General features: G+C 44.6%; 1 protein-coding gene across 1 annotated transcript in view; it reads right to left on the reverse strand.

Annotated features, from left to right (window-relative positions):
• PCLO (piccolo presynaptic cytomatrix protein) overlaps positions 1–21591 on the reverse strand; it is a 214747-nt gene that overhangs the window by 161704 nt on the left and 31452 nt on the right. Inside the window, exons 5-8 of the mRNA XM_078786299.1 lie at positions 19364–20696; positions 16004–19321; positions 10658–11782; positions 3790–4286 (exon numbers count right to left, since the gene is read on the reverse strand). Of these exons, the coding sequence (XP_078642425.1) occupies positions 3790–4286; positions 10658–11782; positions 16004–19321; positions 19364–20696 (6273 nt within the window). The remainder of the gene's footprint in view (positions 1–3789; positions 4287–10657; positions 11783–16003; positions 19322–19363; positions 20697–21591) is intronic.

The following is a 21591-nucleotide window of genomic DNA, read 5'->3' on the forward strand; positions in this document are numbered from 1 at the left end:
GATAAACGGGCTTTTGAGAGTTTGTGTTCCCGAGTTGGTTTTACGAATAAATATCTTCTCGGACGAGTTTGTGCCTTGCCATCCTTTTGTCCGTATTCTGCTGGAGCCCGGACTCCTTCAATGGTGACCCCGACGTGATTTGAACATGCAACCCCGACTGCCCCCGCACGGATGCGGGGGCTGCGAATGGACACGGCAAGCACGCCCTAGCCAGGGAAGCCAACTAGGCTGGTGACGCCGGCTTCTCCCGCACAGCTTCGGGCGCAGTTTCGAACGCGGTTTTGAAATGCCGGAGTTTCGGAAACGACGACGGCCATGACTATGAGGTTCGCGCACCGCGCTCGGCTCCTCCTCTACGAACAGAGGGGCGAGCCTACTCCAAGACCCTCCGAAGGCACGGCCGCTTCGTCACCCTCGCGCAACTACTACTAAAACTACAACCGCAACTACTTCCCCGACCCTGCATCCTCGGGAGGCCCGCGAGGAACCTCGGCAGCCTCCCCCGAGGCCTTGACCAGCCCCTCGGTTGGCTCGCCCGCTTTTCGCGTGCACTGCTCGAGCCTTCTCGGCACTGCACCCACGAACTGCAACCTCGGGAGGCCCGCGAGGAACCTCGGCAGCCTCCCCCGAGGACTTGCCCGGCCCTCGGCCACCCCCCGTCCACTGCATCCCCCAAGGCCTTGACCAGCCCCGCATCCTCGGGAGGCCCGCGAGGGACATCGGCAGCCTCCCCCGAGGCCTTGACCAGCCCCTCGGTTGGCTCACCCGCTTTTCGCGTGCACCGCTCGAGCCTTCTCGGCACTGCACCCGCGAACTGCAACCTCGGGAGGCCCGCGAGGAACCTCGGCAGCCTCCCCAGAGGACTTGCCCGGCCCCTTGGCCGCCCCCCCGTCCTGCACCCCCCGTCCGACCACCCGCCACCACACCGGACCCCCCCTGCCTGCACCCCCCGTCCGACCACCCACCACCACACCGGACCCCCCTCCCCGCGACTGGCCAGGGGTCGTTTCGGTCGGGTCATCCGGACCCCCCTCAGGTTGACCTCCCTGGACCAAGTCCATTCTGGGGGGGCGTGTGTAGCGACCCATGGGTCCCGCAAGCAAGACCAGCATCAGAATCTCCTTGCTCCAGCCGGTGACGTCACCGGCGGGGATCCACGGCGCCAGAGTGGCTGGTCACGTGACCACCAAAGCGTGCCGGTATAATCAGCTACACCTGTTGATCACGTGACCACCGAAGCACGCCTCGCTTGAGAGGCGTGGCTTTCGGTTTCGGTTTCGGTTTCTGGTTGTGCTTTATAAGGCAGCCCGATAAAAGGGCTTTTGAGAGTTTCAGTGTTCCCGAGTTGGTTTTACGAATAAATATCTTCTCGGACGAGTTTGTGCCTTGCCATCCTTTTGTCCGTATTCTGCTGGAGCCCGGACTCCTTCATAGTGATCATTTCCCAGTGATCACAAATATTAAATTGGAAAAAGGCCTTTGATGAACTGGACAGATCGTCCACTTTGAATCATAAAAAGCTGATTGGGGGGAACTTCACTAATCGCTATTCTGAGTTAGTAATGGAAGAACTTATCGATGAAAACATTGATATATATTATGTATAAATACACCCAAAACGAAAAATACTATTGCTCATGAAACAATTCCAATTCGCTCAATTAACCAGAAGATTTAAGTGCTCTGTTGGAATAAGGAATGTAAACGGGAAATTTGGGAAAGGAAGGCTCCTTTATAAGAGAAAGGAGAACCCTATTAATGAAAGATGCCATATAACTTAAAAGTCAAAAAAGCATTTGCACAACAGATAATCAAATGAGAAAAAGCTCATTCTTGCCATTCTATCTGTTCTTTCATTAATCGGGACATTCCTCTTTTTGTAAAAAGTGTCGAGGCCGATGGAGGAGCTAGAACACAGAATGGATCAGGACATAACAGAATGTAGCTAGAACAGCACTCTGTAGAGCGCATACCTCCGCCAGGCTGAGCAGTTTGTTTTGTATCCCAATGAGAGGCCGGATCTGGATTCGGACCTGAACCAAAATCGAATCGGCTTGTTCTTGTCACATAACCAACTCATTCATCTAGTTTTGTCATAAGTCATCCATAACGTATTTAAATATCATGTTATATATCGCTTTTCGCCCGATGTCTCAATGGTGAAGAATCACTTAGAAATTAAATAATTCTCGCATCCGAATCCATATTCAGATCTTCACCAAAATCGAATAGATTAGTCCTTGTCACACACCCAACCGGGTGCAGTATCTGGGTTTCATAGATATAGAGGTGCAAAGGTTTCGTCCACCAGGTTTCGTCCAAATCAGTCCACAACTTTTTGAGATATCCTGCTATGTATAGTTTTTGGCCCTATCTCCCAATGGTGAAGAATCACTTTTAAAAATTCTACTGGCCGGAAAGTGACCCCAAAGACCCCAAAAAGATACGAAAGACTCCAAAGACCCAAAAGACCAAAGACCCCGAAGATCCAGAAGACCACGAGGACACAAAAGATCGAGGGGACCCAAAAATTCGTAAGGCCGAGGCTTCAGACTTTGGCATGCTCACAAGGTTGTACCGTTGAATAAACTGTTCTAACCAGTCATTTTAGATGGGCTTTTGTACTCGTATAAATAATGGGACCCAAACATTCTACCATACACGATATATGACGAAATAATAAGTACCCCAAAGACTATGCGAACCGCAAATTAATCTTCCAAATGCCACGGTGCACACACACATATCAGATACGTCTGAAAGCGGTGGAAATGGCTGAAGAAGCAAATACCTTGCTTGACGCGCGAAGCGCACGAATCAAAATGGCCGAAAGGATCAAAAAGACCCCAACGACCAAAAATACCCCACCGACCCAATGGACCCCAAAGACCAAGAAGATCCAAAAGACCCAGAAGACCCTTAAGAACCCCAAAGACTGAAAAGACCCTTAAAACTCAGAAGACCCAAAAGACCCAGAAAAGCCAAGGGATCCTGAAACCCTTAAAGACCCCGAAGATCCAAAACACCCCAAAGACACTTAAATACCCCAAAGAACCAAAATACTTTGAAGACCCAAAAGACCCTGAAAACCCAAAAGATCCCAAAGACCTTCCAAGATCCTTAATGACCTGGAACACCGAAAATACCCTGAAGACCCAGAAGACCAAAAAGACCCAAAGACCCAAAATAACCCAAAGACCGAAAAGAACCTGAAGACCCTGAAGACCCAGAAGACACAACAGACCCCAAGGACCCAAAATACCCAGAGAACCCAAAAACCCAGAGGAACCTGAAAACCCAAAATACCCTGAGGACACAAAAGACCCTAAGGACCCAAAAGACCCTGAGGACCCAAAAATTTGTCAGGCCGAGGCTTCAGACTTTGGCAAGCTCACAAGGTTGTACCGTTGAATAAACTGTTCCAACCAGTCATTTTAAACGGGCTTTTATACTTGTATAAAGAATGGGACTCAAACATCCTACCATATATGATGTATGACTAAATAATAAGTATATATGAATCCCATATAAAAATGAGGGATATATATATATAGTTGTCATGATATTGCTTTGGAAGATAGAAAACCAAGATTCATTCTTCATTTGAAATAATGCAGAAAAATTATCGAGAAATAGTATCGTCCATCCCTTCAATAACACCATCAAGTTAGGTCCCATTCGTCTTCTTTGCTCTATTAGCCTGTTTTATAAATTTTAACATTTTCATCGAAAGCAATCTTTCAGGCTTGGTCGGTGAATACTCAAAGGGTGTGTTAGTTGGGGTCTCACCACATCCGCCGATGTTGGGCTGAGAGACTTGGGATCGGAGAGGGAACGTTGTAGCAGTTTTGTCTGCTGCAAGATGGTTGTTCCAGTCAAACTCTCTTGTTGCCCAGTCATTTGATGACTCGTGTCAGTTTGACAGGACACACTCGTTCCACCAGATGTCATCTCCAATGCAGAGATGTCCGTCGACGCAGCACCAAACTCCTGGGCCGTAGCTTTTAATGATGGCACCAGTACTGTGTCTGCCATATCAGTTTGTACAGAGCAGTCGGATTGAGTCTGGCATGCCATGTTAACCATGGAGGGTTGGATCTGACGACGGATTTCAGCTCCTTTTGGTCGTCCAGTGCGACCTCGTTGCTGCCGTGGGCCAACTGTTGGTTCCCAGTCATTTTCATCGTCCGTCTGCACACTGCTGTCCACAGAGCAAGAGGAAGCTCGACGAACCCGCCCAGATCCACCGTTGGCATGCCACGTCCTAATATCACCATCATCCAGGCCTGTGGATGGAAGGACATATGAGGTTTTGATTATGGCAGAGAATAAAGTGGAGCCCATTGGATTTGGATCTGACATTTATTTTGGTCATACTAAGATTTCCTCCAGATTTTTTTTTTCTTGAGCTCTTAGTGTCTTCTCATCCGCAATTTCTCTCATGGCGCATGATTGTGCTCAAATACCTTGTATATAAAAAGAAAGATAAATAGTAGGATTAACAGGAATTATAATTACGATGGAAATTCTAGGCTCATAAGAACAGGAGGTCACATGATAAAAGAAAGAAAGAAAGAAAGGAAACGTATAAACAGCCGGATAACAGGTGGAAATAAGAGGCAAGGAAATGAATGAATAAATAAATGAATGCAGGAACGATGAAAGACAAGAGAGGAGCATAGTAACAGTGCGTAAGAATGGTTGTAATGGGGAAGGTTAATGGGGGTAAAAAATATCACAGGTAGAGATGGAGGATGACATGAGATGGAGGTGCACTGCCACCTTGAAGCCATGTAAGAAAGAGTGGGATGGTGCTCCACAAGCATCAGAAAAGAAGAACAAAAGACTGGAGTTGAGCAATAGGTTTGGATTTTGGAGCTAAACAAGCAGGGGTATCCTGGAAGAAGGCCTAAACTCGAGATACTTGAAAAATTGAGGGTCAGAGGGTTGAAACAGTGGATCGGAGATGAGATTATTAAACATGCGAGACATGGAGCGCAACAGGCAGTTAAAAAAAGACATCGACAGACAGGAGACAGGTGGCTTTGGAAGCCAGTTCCGATGCATGGTTTGCCCAGGAGTGGTCGTGACTGATGGTGAGGCCAAGACACTCAAAAGAAGGAACCTCTTACAACAAGCATTCTGAGTATTGCGCTGCAATACATGTCCCCTACCAAAGTTCAAAGTGCCATAACTTTGTCAAAAATGATCGAATATGCAAATTTATGCACGGTTGATGCTGGTTTTCAAACTTGATCTGAGGTATGCTGAGACACGTGTGTCACGCCTCGCCTCGTTGATAAGCCCCCAAGGTCGCTCCGTGGAGCGGCCTGCACGTATTGCACTGTGTGAATTATATAATTACCAACTCACGGTCTGAGGTACTAGCGATTCAAGAGATATCCTTTTTTTTTTTTTTTTTTTTTCCCCGTTTAATTAACGATATCTGCCAAACCACGTGCCCTATCGCAAATTCCAAAATGACGTTTTAGTAGACTGACATGCTGAACAGATTTGTGAAGTTTCCCCACGATTGGATCAAAAATGAGGAAGGGGCTCGGTTTTAAAGGTTCATGCTTAAAAACGTCATAACTCTGAAACCATCAGTAATTTATTATATTTTCCGGTTCACGATCAATGATCGATGTGTATATATATGTTGCTTGGCTTGGCTCCGCCCCTCCGGAAAGCGCGCGCTGTCGCGCTGTTGACGTTCACGAGACGAGGCTGAGGACGCGCAGTGCGGCTTGAGGAGAACTCGAGAATAAACAAGAGATATCCATTTTTAAAAATATTTTCGGTTAATTAACGATATCTGCCAAACCACGTGCCCTACCGCAAATTCCAAAAGGACATTTTCGTAGACTGACATGCTGAACAGATTTGTGAAGTTTCCCCTCGATTGGATCAAAAATGAGGGAGGGGCTCGGTTTTTGAAGGTTCATGCTTAAAAACGTCATAACTCTGAAACCATCAGTAATTTATTATATTTTCCGGTTCACGATCAATGATCGATGTATATATATATGTTGCTCGGCTTGGCTCCGCCCCTCCGGAAAGCGCGCGCTGTGTCGCGCTGTTGACGTTCGCGAGACGAGGCTGAGGACGCGCAGTGCGGCTTGAGGAGAACTCGAGAATAAACAAGAGATATCCATTTTAAAAAATATTTTCGGTTAATTAACGATATCTGCCAAACCACGTGCCCTACCGCAAATTCCAAAAGGACATTTTAGTGCTGAACAGATCTGTGAAGTTTCCCCTCGATTTGATCAAAAATGAGGGAGGAGCTCGGTTTTAAAGGTTCATGCTTAAAAACGTCATAACTCTGAAACCATGTGACGTATGACGTCATGCTCGCTGACTTTTTTGTTCGTCATGGGTATGCGATTCTGCCTGCAAAGTTTGGCCTCGATCTCTTCAGCCGTTGTAGAGAAAAAGGGGTTTTCGTGTTTTCACGAAAAATAATATGGTGACCGAACCACGTGACGTGACGTCATCATTACCATTAAAATATTCTACAGACCGAGTCCATCATATGGTGAAAATTTTATCTCAATCGGTCCAATTATTGCAGAGAAATTGGTTTTTAAAGGAAATTAAAACTTAAAATGGCACTGAGTTAAGGATCATCAGAATTATCAGAATTACCAAAGTTCAAAGTGCCATAACTTTGTTAAAAATGATCGAAACGTCGTGAAGTTCGAACTTAACCTGTAACTTGTCATGAGGAAACCATGCGCCAAGTTTGAAATCATTAGCGTTAAGCGTTTAGAAAAGAGGTCCGGAAAACTGTTCTTTGCGTGACGGACTGACGGACTGACGGACTGACAGACGGAGGGACGGCGTGCAAACCTATAGTCCCCTCCGGTGTACACCCGTAGGGGACTAATAATGGTCGATTGTAGAAATACATTAGGTGGGTTTACGATGATCCTTCTGGAGAGACGGGGTGAAGGTAAGTTATTTTCCTGGATTAGATGACATTCCATTTGTCACACCATCATCCAATACTTCACAAGTGAGCAAAGAGGGAATCCTGTCCTTATGATGGGGATACAGCATAGCATAGAGTGGATTCATCTGCAAAGAGGAAGAGTGAGTTAGCCAAGGCATCAGAGAGAGATCATTTAAGTATATAAAGACCAAGACTAGGCCTTATATGCTAATTTGGGGACCTCTAGCCTTCTACTGGAAGAGGAGGTGACAGACTTCGATGGAAGGACAATTGACGACTGCATGAGTGGAGGACGCCGAAAAGTCAGAAACAAAAACGGCCTTGAATGCCACAGATGGAAAGCTTGGCAGCAGAGCAGGGTGCCAGACTATGCCGAATGCTCTGAAGATGTGTCCGGAGAAATAACCCTGACCTCATGTTTCATATATGTGGCCTCCATTCATTGATGAGAAAGAAGCAGCGGTATATGTCCAAAGGTGATCGTGATGAAGACAGAATCCAAACTGATGATCAGAAATGAGACCGTTTGAGACGAAAGACGATGTCGGCTACAATAATTGATTCCATGTCCTTGCCTAAAATTTGGAGTAGGCTTACTGCTCTGTAGTTGAGGTGACATGTTTTTTCACCCTTGTGTATGGCAGTGATAATGGCTGTCATCCAAGTATATGGTAGGTGACCTAAGGTGAAGGACAGACTGAAGAGAGCGGACAGAGAAGAACCAAGTCCAGAATTGGAGGATTGGAGAACATCTGGACCCATCTGGACCCATCACTTCGATTGAATTGGGCTGCTCAAAAATATGTCTACCTTCTCAGATGAAAAAGGCACAGTTGAGATAAATCAGTAGGGATGAGGGAGGTAAGGTGGGGACATAAACAGTTGAGCACACAAGCTTTGGAGGTAAATACAACACTAAGACACTCTGCCTCGTTTTAAACAGAGTATGCACTGTCAGAGTACACCTTCGTCTTCTTTCGAATGCAGCACAGCGCTGCAGTGCCGCAAGGCACTCTCTTGGGCCCAGTCTCATTCATTATTTATATAAACGACCTCATTGATGCTCTGAAAAACATTTTCTTCCTTATTGCAGATCACTCAACATTGATCTGGTGATCGCTGGTGATTTGGAATTTATTAAATGCTGGTTTGTTAAATGGAACATGTCGTTCAATCAAGGTAAATTTCAGTCTCACCCTGCTGCTCCAGAAGGATCGTCAAACAAACCCACTTATTAATTTAAATGGTCAGCCACTGGAAGAGGTTCAGTTTCTTGAAGTGCTGTCCCCTTCAGTTTCTTGAAGAGGCCTCATAATCAGGCATGATCTCTCATGAGTAGACTAGTTGGATGGCCTCTGGGTAGCCCCTGTCATTACAAATAATTTCTTGAAAAATCAGAACTACTCAACCTATCATGCCTCTGCCCATCGCTCAGTCGAGTATTGGTCTTCCCGATGTGGGCTGGCACCGCAGCATCACATCTCTCTCCTGAAATCTGTGGAAGTTAAAGCTGTCAACATTATTGGCATCTCCCTCAATGAGGCCAAAGCACAATGCCTATTGCACTCACACTACAAGCAGGTGAGTGACCTCTTTTTTTTAACAGCTTCTCTTCTGGCCTAGTTCACTGTTCTCTCAGTCCCCCGACTCACCACCCTCCCCCCTCCCCCCAGTTCTTCCAGGATGCATGCATTCTTCCTGTAACCCCCTCCTGGTTAAACTCCCCAAATCCAGACTCACTGCACACCAAAACTCTTTTCTCCTGTTTGTGCAACTGCCTTCGTGAGGCTGTGCAATCCCATTCTTCCATCCAGGCCTCGAAGCAGGCAGTGCACAAACATCTCATTTCATCCCCCATCCCTACCCGCAATGTTCCCGACACCAATGAACCCTACCTAATGTAAGGCAACCTTTTTACCCGCAAGTTACTGTGTTTCCCCTCCTCATTTGCCTCCTCTTTGTGGTGTCAGTCCATTGCCTTTTTCTCCCATCTCTGCCACCTTGCTCTTCCATTGTCCTCAATCTTGCATAACAAGATGTTTTTGCAAATGGGGAAAAATAAATAATTCAATGGAACATTAAAAAATTCCAATTTTTAAGAATGCTTTCACAAACAATCGGAGCAAGTAACATTTGCTTCCCATGTCTTCCAGACTGTGCAGGAAAGGATGGCAAAGAGTCTTCGAAAATCCCACTCACTTCAATCAAATTTTAATCCAAAGATAAATTTTTAAAAACCACTTATCCCACCATTTTATCCCATCATGCTGCCTTAACTTAGCCAAAACAGACGAATCACAATGTTCATGGGAACTCATTATCTCACAAAAACTTGAACAAACTAGAACGCCACTCAGTAGAGCGCATACTCCCACCGTGGGTCAAGTTGGAATTGTACGATTTCACAAAAGTTTGAGGGAGTAGTTCAGTGGCAACACAAGACAAGACAACACAAGACAAGACAACACAAGACAGACACTGCACAGATATATATTTAGAATATATAGAAGATAATGTTAAAAAAAAAACAAGGCAATTTCACTTACATTTTCGGATTCAGCGTTCAATTCCATATAGGTGAGTGTATTTTGAGGCATGTGTGACTTCAAATAAAATTGTAAACCAGGAAAAACGTTCGTTTCATTCTTTAGGGATACAACATGTAAAACTGGCCCAAACGTCAAAACAAAACTCGCTCATTTTAAGTCGTACAAGCTAATGCGACCACTCATTCTTCTGGGAAGAATCCCGTGCACATGCTGGTCACACTTATAACTCACCTAAGTCTTTATAAGTTCATCAAATACTGACACCGCGATTGACATTCGCTGAGGTAAATGCTGATATCTCTTCTGATTTAAAAAAAAAGCAAAAAAAAACAAGCAGTTTTAAAGCGTTATACGTATCAAACGATACATTTTATGAAACGGGGAAACCTAATACACACTTTGGTGGTTTTAAAATGACACAATATGTCTTTATTAGAAAGAAAAAAAAAGAACCTTTACGACGACGCTGCTAACAAAATACACCGCTCTAATGCATAACCACGAGTTTAAACTACATTTACAACAAATATGAAAACGATTTTCATATCACAATGTTAAATATAGAATATATAGAAGATAATGTAAAAAAAAAAATGAGCCCTATCTTCCAATGGTAAACAATCCTTCAAAAAATTCCTGGATCCGGAATAATATCCTGAGCTTCACCAAAAACTAATCAATTCTTCCTTATCCCAAGGGCAATCATCCCACCAACTTTCATCCAAATCCGTTCAGAACTTTTCCAGATATCTTGTTCACAAACACACGAACACACACACGCACGGACGGACACGATCGAATGCGTTACTCCCTTGCGGGAGTAATTAAAACATCAAATCGGATTGCTTTGGAAGGATGTTTGAACAACCACACATTATAAAAATCTAAATAAAGAATTTTGCCGAAGCATCAAAGAACAACGTGGCAATGGTTTACCAGTTTGTTCCATACATTGGATTCTGAAAAACAACGAGATTGTTGTAATAGATACTTCACATCAACAAAAGTGAAATCAAAATCATGATTTTGGTCAATAGCAATGGTGACATCATGGTGTGAACAAATTGTGACAGCAAGAAAGTGTTTTGCGACGAAAAACAAACAAAGATATGCAATCCAGCGAGACAATAACGAGAACCGGCCCGTTCATTACCTTCTTCACCATCCGTCTGCACGCCGCTCTCTGCAACATACCGCTGGCCTAGTCTAGGCAACGATTGATCCTTTCGCGTCCTGATACTCCCTCGACTATCCATGTCTTTGAGCGACATGTCCGAGACAGACGCAGACATGGCACGTCGGCGTGGAGGCAGAATCCGATGCTGCTGAGATCCAGTGTCTGCTGAAAAACCATAGTGCACGGCACCGTCCATATCCAGCAGAGGGATTGGTTCTGGTGGAATCCCCTCGGGCCACGAGTCATCAGACATACTTTCTGGTCTGGAACCTTCAAAAGGGTATGAAAGATCGTCTTGAAGCCGCTGAGCTTGCAGTTGAAGCTGAAGACGCTGTTGAAGCTGCGAGATGCGTTGCGTGAGTTGCTCTTGCTGCCGAAGCAGCTGAGTCTGCCGTTCGTCATCCTGGTGCCATCCGGGCCAGGTAGGTCCTGCCAAAGAAACCGAAGGCTCCACAAGCGGCTGAGTTGGGACCTCCGTCATGCCAGCTGGTGTAGACCAAGCAATGTCCAGAGATGGTGGATCTGTGACTGAAGGATGTGAATGGTCAGCTCCAGCTGCAGTTATCCCACCTGGCGCTTCAACCCAAGTCGCCTCGAGGGAAGCTGCTTCTGGGATCGAGTTTGTCCATGCTGCTGGATTAAATGCAGCTGGGTTAAAGGCAGAATGGTCGAAGGTCGTGGTATCAAATGCATGTACTTCTTCTCCCCATGCAGCTGTAGATGCAGCTCCCATGGAAGCGCCATTCATACCTTGCGTGAATTCTCCACCTGCTGCTGCCCATGCTGCCTCGAAAGACGCACCTCCTGCGTCAACCTGTGGAAGGAATGCACCGAGGTTTGGAACGGTGTCTGAGAACGGCAATGCGGCAGTGCTATCCTGCATCCTTAGTGAGCCCAACACAGAGCAGGGCTGTGTGGTAATAGGGAGTGTTGCAGGCAGAGGAGCTTGAATGGTGGAATAGATGATCCCATCTGAGGAACGCAGGCTGCCACCATAATGAGTGAATATGGTCACTGCAGGGTGACAAGTGGGAATGCCGACCAGGTAGCCTTGAGGGTCTTGGAGTTGTCCAGAAACCATTGACAGCTCAGGCTGTACACCTGTATTAAAAAAGACATTTTAAGGATGGGCATGGGGTGTTTAAAGAAATATTAAATATCAAAAAATTTAAGTTACTAAATTGTAATTGTAACTAAATTGCAAATTGCAACCACAGCATATATTGGACAATTAAAATTTTAAGGAATTTTTTTACAAAACAATTAATTTTATCATGCGGATTTAGCATTCCCATCCGTAGTACATTGCATTCACATTTGGCATTCACATTCGTAGTAACGTTTCTGTAAAAATGAATCACAGCTCATGCTTCAAAATGGTGATAAAACAACAGACTCAGAAAAGAAAAGACGAACAGCTATCTTTGCACATTTTCTCGTGGTGAAGAATAAATGAATGAATGATCGTTTTTTTAAGGCCATTTTTCCCTGCTAGAGCAGGGGTTAGCCTTGCGGGCCCCATGACAATCATGGTTCCCTGTTTGAGGCAATGTTTTTATGGCCGGATGCCCTTCCTGACGCCAACCCTTGGTCACGCTCTTACGATGCGCAGGGATACGGTGCACCTATTCTAAACCGGGGTACACACCGGGATCATTCATCCCAGCAAGCTGGTACTCGATTTGCCGACCTCGGAAGGATGACAGGCTGAGTCAACCCCCCTGGCGTTAATTCAGCGATCGACCGGGATTCGAACCCAGGATCCTAGGATCCCAAGCCGGCACCCTAACCGCCAAGCCAACACCAGGTGGTGAAGCATGGGTCCAAATTATTTATTTATATATAAATGGGGGAAGGGAGGTTGGGAAGATGTCAGGAACACATTTTTTCTTTAATGAACATCTAATGTCACATTTCCATTGTACTTGGAACTCCAAATGTACTAAAATATATGAGTGATTTTAACAGTTTTCATTCGGCGAAGCAGAGAGTGTGAAAGAGGGAGAAAGAGAGCGAGAGGAAGGAGGGGGATGGAGGGAGGGGAAAAAGGTAGGGGAGAAAGTGAGTGGAGAGAGAGACAGAGGGTGGCAGGGAGGTAATGCGGGGAGGTAGTCAAGGGAGAGAGAGAAGTAGGGAGGTGAGACATGGGAAGGGGAGAGAGAGAGATGGAGCAGAGAGGAAGGGAAGGGAAAGAGGGAGACAGAAAGGGAGAGCAGAGAGAAAGAGAGGAGGAAGGGGAAATAAAAATGGGAGAGAGGGTAGAGTGAGGTATATAGAGAGAATGGGACAGGGAGGGAGGAAGTGGGGAGATAGTGGAGGATGAGGTGGGGCGAGAGAGAGAGAGAGAGAGAGAGAGAGAGAGAGGATGTGGGGGGAGAGAGGGAGGGAAGAAGTGGGGGGAGAGAGGGAGAGGGAGGAAGTGGAGAGAGAGAGAGAGGAAGTGGGGAGAGAGGGAGGGAGAAAGTGGGGAGAGAGGGAGGAAGGTAGTAGCGAGAGAAGGAGGAGATAAGGAGAGAAAGAGAGAGGAGAGAGGGAGGGAAGAAGTGGGGCGAGAGGGAGGGAGTAAGTGGGGGACAGAGAGAAGGAGGTAGTAGGAAGAGAGGGAGGAGAGAAAAAAGAAAGGAGAGAGGGACACAAAAGAGCTATGGATGAAAGAAGCAGTGAGAGGGAGAGAAGAGAGGGGAGAGAGTGGGAGGATTGTCGTGCATGGTATCTTATCTGCAATCATTATTGGCTGTTCAAACCATTGCAGCCATCTTTATTGAATCTTTTGAAAGTGTTGTTTCTTGTTCTGGCTGTTTTCTTATCTTCACATTTTTTTTCTTTTGTCGTCTTGAAACTATCAACATGTCCTTCGAGCGAACTAATTTCTGCAGTCCATATTGTGGGTTTTGTCACCTTCCCTCACACTCCAGCATTCCAATCCCTATAACAGTATTGGCGCAACAATGATTTGCTACATGTCCATTTGTTTTTACCGAAATGGCTCTAGCCATCCGGATCTTGCAGAATTTACAAAAACCAGGAGCTTAGTCTGACTTCTTTTGAAGTCATCTTCCCAATTCAAAATTTCCATGACTAATCCTCCCAGATACACAACTTGCTTTGCACTTGTTCTCGTTATTTATGTCAAATTTCAATTTCTACCTCTTCTTGTTTTCCAATTGCCATGACTTTTGTCTTTTCCCTGTTCATCTTTAGTCTGAACTTTGTTTTCCCGGTGTACTTTGCCAGTTATTTTCTATAGAATCTCCTTGGTCATTATTTGATTACTCACTGTTCTCCCACATAACATAATTCCTATTTAATTTATCAGTGCTTGCGTTACTGCTTCTAGTACCAAGTTGAATAAAACTCCTAATCGTATACACGCACATCTTCCTCCCATAGCCATCATGAACCACTGTCAGCTTCTTGTTTACCTTCACCACACTCATCGATTGATTAGCTTGTTCAACTTCTTGGTTTTCATCAACTTGATCATTTTCTCAGGGATGCCATATATTTCAAAAACTTGCAATAACCCTTTCTGCAAAATGTTATCAAAACACCAAATGTGTCCTATGGTCTTTTCCGAGATATGTTTTATATCAAACTAGCAGAGCCTACCCGTCACTTCTCTGATGGACCAATTAGTCGTCCCGTTTGCCAAAATAAATTTACCTGTTTGAAGAATGCGTTAACCTAAATGTTGCCCAGGTAAAAAAAAAAAAAAGAAATTGTAATACCCTCTGCCACCACCACTAGGTGGCGCTACATGGTACACATTTACATAGAGAATTTACACCCCCCTCAGCCTTTCATATCCCTGCGTGAGGCAGTGGACACATAGCCCATGTTACTCCACACTCAAAGTTATATTTGTACCCCGAGTTTAGAGTTTGTAACTTAAAAGATGTGGCCGTGCATGAGAGACAGAGAGAGACAGAGAGAGACAGAGAGAGACAGATAAATATATATATACATCTATCTTCTATCTATATATATATAAAAGAAAGTTTTTGTTTGTTTGTTTGTTTGTCTGCATGCGCTAATCTCCTGAACAGTGAAAGATAGGAGGAAACCTCTGAAACAAAAAATGTCGGGACGGGCCCCGGGAAGGTTATAGGCTAGGTGGCAAGGCCGGTCGAGGCCGTCTCGGCCAGGCTGGGCCCATTTCGCAATTAAAAGCTGAGCTGAATTATAGTAGTCAATCTTCTACGACCGCGAGTAAAAGCTGAATTATAGTAGTAAGACCTATGTACAGAAGATTAAATTCATTCAAAAAGAACCCGGGCAACGCCGGGTTCATTCAGCTTGTCTTCTTTTTCTATATTCTATCTATATATATATATATATAAAAGAAAGTTTTTGTGTGTTTGTTTGTTTGTTTGTCTGCACGCGCTAATCTCCTGAATGGTGAAAGATAGGAAGAAACCTCTGAAACAAAAAATGTCAGGACGGGCCCCGGGAAGGTTATAGGCTAGGTGGCGAGGCCGTTCGAGGCCGCCTCGGCCGGGCTGGGCCCATTTCACAATTAAAAGCTGAGCTGAATTATAGTCGTCCATATTTTACGGCCACGAGTAAAAGCTGAATTATAGTAGTAAGACCTATGTACAGAAGATTAAATTCATTCAAAAAGAACCCGTTCAACGCCGGGTGCATTCAGCTAGTATACATATATATTTCGGCACTATATATATTGAAGAAGATATATATCCAATCTACTGTACTCTGACTTTATTAAAATTTGGCCTGCTCCTCCAAGTGCGACTTCCACATACCTCCCCAATGTCCTCTGCAAAGTCTTGGTAAATGGTTTTTCCGGCACACTTTGTACGCCGATTCCTCTGTAGTTTCTGCGACTTTACAGTGTGCTCCTCCCCTGCTTACAACGGCTCTGTAGTTAAGTTGGAATTTTCCAGCATGTTCGTCTTTTTTTTTCCAAGCATTTCTATCGAAGTATTATTTATTCTTCAAAAACTCCAGCACCTCTTCTCCCTCATTTGCACTGGGAAGCTTCCTTTTCATAGATTGTGTTCTGCATATTATATTTCTTATCATTACTCATTTATCCAGTTGTTTGTGTCACTTTTCACTTTCTGTTTCATCTGTCTGCCTGAAGTGTGAAAATCCAAACAACCTTTTTTTTTTTTCACAGTGCCAAATTTACCAGTCTACATTAAATGAAAAAATGATTAAAAGAAAGAATTATAATAAAATGCATAACCACTTTGTATTTAATTATCAAAATTGTTAAGATGACAACGGAAATGGAAGTAGTGATATTTCAGATGCGAAACATAAACAGTCATCAAAGAAATTTGTACACACCGGTCTTACCAACTGTTATTGTTGTGGTTGACAAATCAACCGCTGCATCTTTGACAGTGGTCCCAACTTGGGTGGAAAGTGGCCCAGATGCAACAAAGCCACTGCCAATCGACAAAGACCAAGCATGGCTAGTCGAAATTGGAAGTGCCATTGTGTCCTCTGATAGGCAAGTGGTTGAACTTTCATCTGAAGGCCCAACAGTGATCACAGGAGAAGCGGCACGACAAGCAGTAGCAAATGGGAAGCGCGACACGACGTTACAGCAAACCAGGTGGCGCTGCCTCAAAGTCAGGTCGACAGGTTCTGTGGTGCTCGGCAATGGTTGAGCATTCGTTACATCAGCGTCATTCCCCTTTGAACAGCTCAAGTCTATCGCTGAAGTAGACAAGCTCAGATCAGTTGTCGAGTTTGCAGTACAAGCCATTATGAGGTTTACTGGTTCTTCTAAGGTTTCAGAAATGGTACCTTTGTCAGGTTTTCGGCATTTGGCAAGATTTAGGGGTACTGCAGAGCAAGTCACAGGGGCAAGATCCGGGGGCTCATGTTTAATGGTTGGTTGGGTCCATTCTCTCAGCTTTGCCTTTTGTGTCAGTGCAACCTCGTTTGTTGAAGCCTCACATGGTAAGCTAAAATCTACAGAAACAGGTAGATATGTTGGCAGGAAAGGTGCAGATGGTGGAATGATCAGGGGTGATGATGAGGGTGGTGGAGGGACAGATGAGTATCTTTTCAATGTCAAATCTATGATAGCTTCAGCTGGGCTTGTCATTTGGAGATCTTGTGTCTTTTCTGTAGAGCAAAGCACCACCATTGGTTTCTCTACCATGGATAGCAATGTTGTAGATGTTTCTTTTGTGATTGGCACTTTGGCTGATGGCTTCGTATCAGATGGCAGGACTGTGGACAAAGTGGTCGCAGCCTCTATCATGACGGCTGGTAATGTTGGTGTTGGAACTATTTGAAATTGCTCTTCCCCACTTGGAGCAATTATGGACCCAGCCTTGGTAGTTGCAAATGTTAATGTTGGCACTATGTGTGATGGTGCTATCAATGGTGAAACTGTAGATTCCACAACCATGGTTGGCACTGTGACAGGAGACGGCACAATTACAGACATCAATGTTGTGGATTTATTTGTGACAGACGGCACAATTACAGATGGCGATTTATTTGTGACAGGCGGCACAATTACAGATGGCGATGTTGTGGACTTCATCATGACAGATGGCACAATTGCAGACAGGGTTGTTGTGGACTTATTTCTAACAGATGGCACAGCTGTCGATTGAACTAATGCAGATGGAAAAGTAGCTAATGAAACTTCAGTTGGTAACTGTGTTACAGAAGAGTTTATCATAAGTGGCAAGTCAATTTTCTCTGAGCTCAACTCTCCTACGTTGCGTGTCACGACAGTTGACAGGGGTCGCGACTGAGATGAAGCCTCCAGGGGATCTGATGGCAGTGTGATGACAGCGCATGTTTCTTGAATTAAGGATGGTCGATAGTAGTGTAAGGTGTGAGGTGAAACAGATGGTGAAGAGGCAGTTGATGAAGGACGGGGATCAGTCGGTCGACCAAACTTTGCAGACAAAGCAGAAATTGATGGTTTTGGTGGTACAGGAGGTGGAATTGCCTTTGTAGTAACCATCTCTGATGAAATAAACAATGGCTTTGGAGCAACAGGGGGAGATGTAGAGTAAGGTATTCGACGTTGTGCTGCTGGTGGAAATGTCGCAGGTATTGTGCTGACAGATGACCTAGGGTCTGAAATAATAGCTGCATCTTTTGATATACTGCAAGGTTCAGTGGAAATTCGAGAATTATTCTTCCTAGCAGATATCATTGCTGAAATTGGGGATGTTTGCAATGGTGGTTGTGGTGGAGGTGGTGGTGGTAATGGTGGCAGTGGGATCTGTGAATATGGCAAAATATTATCTTTTACACTAAGTTCCAATGACTTATCAATAGACACTGAAAGATCCTCAGCAATGAAGGGGAAGGCTTCCATCGACCGGGATCTTTGCGAATCAAAGGAGGTCTTTTTAAAGGTTGTGGTTTCTGAAAGTTGCTCATGATCTCGTGTGGAATCAACGCCATCAACAGTGAACACATCACCAATGTCACGAGTTGTTTCGCTGTCATCGAATGTCTCTGCAAGACACACAGGTTGGTCCAATTTAGGCATTTTGATTTCTGTATGATCAGTGGGAAGGTCAGCGATAGGTGTTTGTATAACGCGTTCTTGATGATAATGATCCAAATCTTCAACAGGTGAATATTTAAAAGCTTCTGGCTCAACACTTGGAACAGCCTTGTACATAGTAGTTTCATCTGAGATCGTCATCTCTGAAGCACTGGTTTCGACGATCTCTGAAAATTTGACGAGGGCGTCGGTCACAATAAAGCTACCATCATCCATTGCTTCAAAGCCCATGGAGATCTCAGTTGAAACAGAGCTACCGTCCCATGTCGAGATGAGGCTTTCACTACAGGATATCCCATCATCCCTTCGTGGTTCATCACTTGATGGGCCATCGCTCGAGGCAAATTCTAAAGGCTCGTATGAGGTGGAGTCACTAGAAATTGATGGTGGAATCTCCCAATCACCATCATCTTCTGAAGTAAAGTGCTGTGTGATGGTAACATCAGGCACAGAGAAAATGCACGCATTAGTTGAAAGACTATCCGTCCGTGATACAGTAACAGGCAGTGGGTCTTCATTGAATTCAAAGTCCTTATTGGTTTGCACAGGTGTTAATCTTCGAAGAAGTTCTTCATAGGCAGCTTCAGCATCTGGTAATTCTGCAACCTTAGTTGTTGTTGTAGGCAATGAAGCAAATTCCTCAGACAGTTTGCAGCAAAGAGCATCTAAATCTGACTGAACCCGCTGTGTAAAAGCTGATGCTTCAGTTTCTTCCACTTCATGAGTAACAGGAGGACTGTCAGAAATGGCTTCTGGGACATCTTCATGTGGAGCCTCACTTCCTTCAGCTGGTGGTCTTGGTGGGGCTGCCATTGGCTCCTCACTGAGGCACACGTGCCACATCAACTCCTGGTACACCTCTTCAGCTGTTTTCAGTGGCGGTAAAGTCTCCTCTGAAGAAATGGCTGCACTCTGCCATTCAGAGGCATCAGGTTCTGATTCAAGGCTAGGTGAATATTCAGAACATGACGATCGCTGCAGCTCTTCCATTTCAGCTGCGTGCCGCAACTCCTCTGTGGGCGATGCATCTTCTATAGGTGATAAATTGCTTGGTGAAGTGCGTGTCCGCTCTTGCCGACGCCGTGCCCTCAACTCCTCCTTGTCACGCTTGGAACGTCGACTACCTCCGCCAGTACCTGCTCCAATTACACGACGCGGTGAGCCACTTTCAGAACCATCTCCATGTTGCATTGCTCGAAGAGTTTCCTGCTCTCGCAAAGTTGCCTCTTCTTCCCGGAGCTCATCTTCTTCAGATGAATCCTCAATGGTTGGTAATAGGGGTGGCCCATGTGTTCGGTGTCTCGTCTTGCGTTGATGTGAGGATCTACCAACTTCTCCACTGGCTGTACCTTCTGCTGTCCCTCGCCTACGTTGACTAGGACTGCTATCACTGTCTTCTTCAAATGATGATACAGATACTGGGGATGTTCCTTCCCCTCTGCCCCCTGATCCTATTGCTGCGCCTCCCCCGGCCTCACCATCTGCTCCAGAACGTAAGTGCTCATCTGGTGAGTCTGTCAAACTCTCCATCTCCAACTCTGGCTCATCAAAGTCTGAACCAAGGCTTAAAGCATCTTCTGTTGAAAGCTTCGGTGGGATTGAATTTTTGAGATCTATTGTCTTAAAGCGGCGCAAGCCACCAATTCCAGTTGACAATGCCTGCGGTGTACTAGCCTCACTGCTTCCCTCTGCATCTGCTGAAGCACTCGGGTCTGGAATATCAGGACTGGTGGCCCCATCAAAAACATCATCCCGATCTCGGCCCCATGAACACTGACCCTCTTCTAGTTCTTCATATCGAATCTCCTCATAACTGGAGCTAGGTTCTCGTAGAAGCACGTGGTGTTGAGAATCTGAAGGTCGTTCAATTGACTTGCTGCTTCCATCTACATTAGCATCTTCCTCACCAACACTCTCACCCAGCATAATTCGATGGTGAGTAAAAATATCCTTCACTTGAGTTTTGTCATCTTCAGAAAGCGATCCTTCTTCATCAGCACTCATTTCAATAATTTGTCTCCGAATAAAATCATCGTCATCCAATGAACAAGGGCTATCACTACGGTCACCAAGAACACCTTCTTCATCACCCCCAGGCACTGGTGTGGGTGTACTGATTTCACTGCAAACCTTTTCATCAAATGCTGCTTCTTCAGGAGATTGCACCCCATGAGAAATTAGTCTGGACCATTCCAAACAGTCTTTATTATCCTCCTGAATGTACTCAAGATCTCCTTCATCTGAACTAAATGCATCTGATGCTAAACGCGTCGTTTGTTTTGCCACCTCACTTAATGTCTGATGAACTTTTATATCGGTACCATTTTTTTGTTGTAGTTCTAGCGACTGGGCTTCCAAAAGGGATCTCACAGTATATTCTAGTTTATCCAGTGCTGTGGTGCTTGTGGGGATCCCAACCGAAAGCAAATCTTTCTCCGCTTTGGTAGGTGAAAAGGTAACATCAGGTAAAATCCCGTTTTCATCTTTGACTCCATCCACCTGAATCATCAAACAGAAAAAACAGAGCAATCTGTGAATGCTTATTGTTATAATTTGAAAATTGTTCATCTGATTGGATTTTTATGGATAATACTTTGGCACAGTAACACAGTGACAACTGGAATAGTACTATACTATACAGTATATATGTGCAGGGTGTCCCATAACTCTGGAACAATAGGGCAAAATGATGAAAACGGCTTGTCTTCACAGAATGTGTTGCTATCATCGATCACTTATTGTATGTGTATGTATGTGTATGTACATATATATATATATATATATATATATATGTATATATATACGTATAGATATATATTTATATAGATATATATAGATATATATAGATAGATATATATATATATATATATATATATATATATATATATATATATATATCGAAATTTGTATATACTAGTGGGGTATATTTACACATTGTAAGCAATAACGAACCGTGCTTCATACAACAACAACAACAACAACAACAACATGCATTTTAAGGCCATTTTCCCTGCCAGAGCGGGGGTTAGCCTTGCGGTCCCCATGACAATGTTCTCCATCTTGCCCTATTTTCTGCATCTCTCCTTGTTAACCCCCTTGCCCGCATTTCTTCTTCCACCACCTTTAGCCAAGTCTTTCTCGGTCTTCCCCGTCCTCTACTTCATTCTACATTCATTTCCATCACTCTTCTCAACCAGTCACTTTCATCCTTCCTCAACACATGACCAAACCATCTCAACCTGTTCCTCTTCACAACATCAATCACAGGCTCTATTCCCATCATTTTTCGCAATTCATCATTTGTCTTCCTCTCTCTCAACGATACTCCGCACATCCATCGAACCATTCGCATTTCCACCCTTTCCAACCTTCGTTGCTGCTCTACGTTCATTAC

This window comes from Myxine glutinosa, chromosome 11 (genome assembly GCF_964187855.1).
Source record: "Myxine glutinosa chromosome 11, kmMyxGlut1.1, whole genome shotgun sequence".
NCBI lineage: Eukaryota > Metazoa > Chordata > Myxini > Myxiniformes > Myxinidae > Myxine > Myxine glutinosa.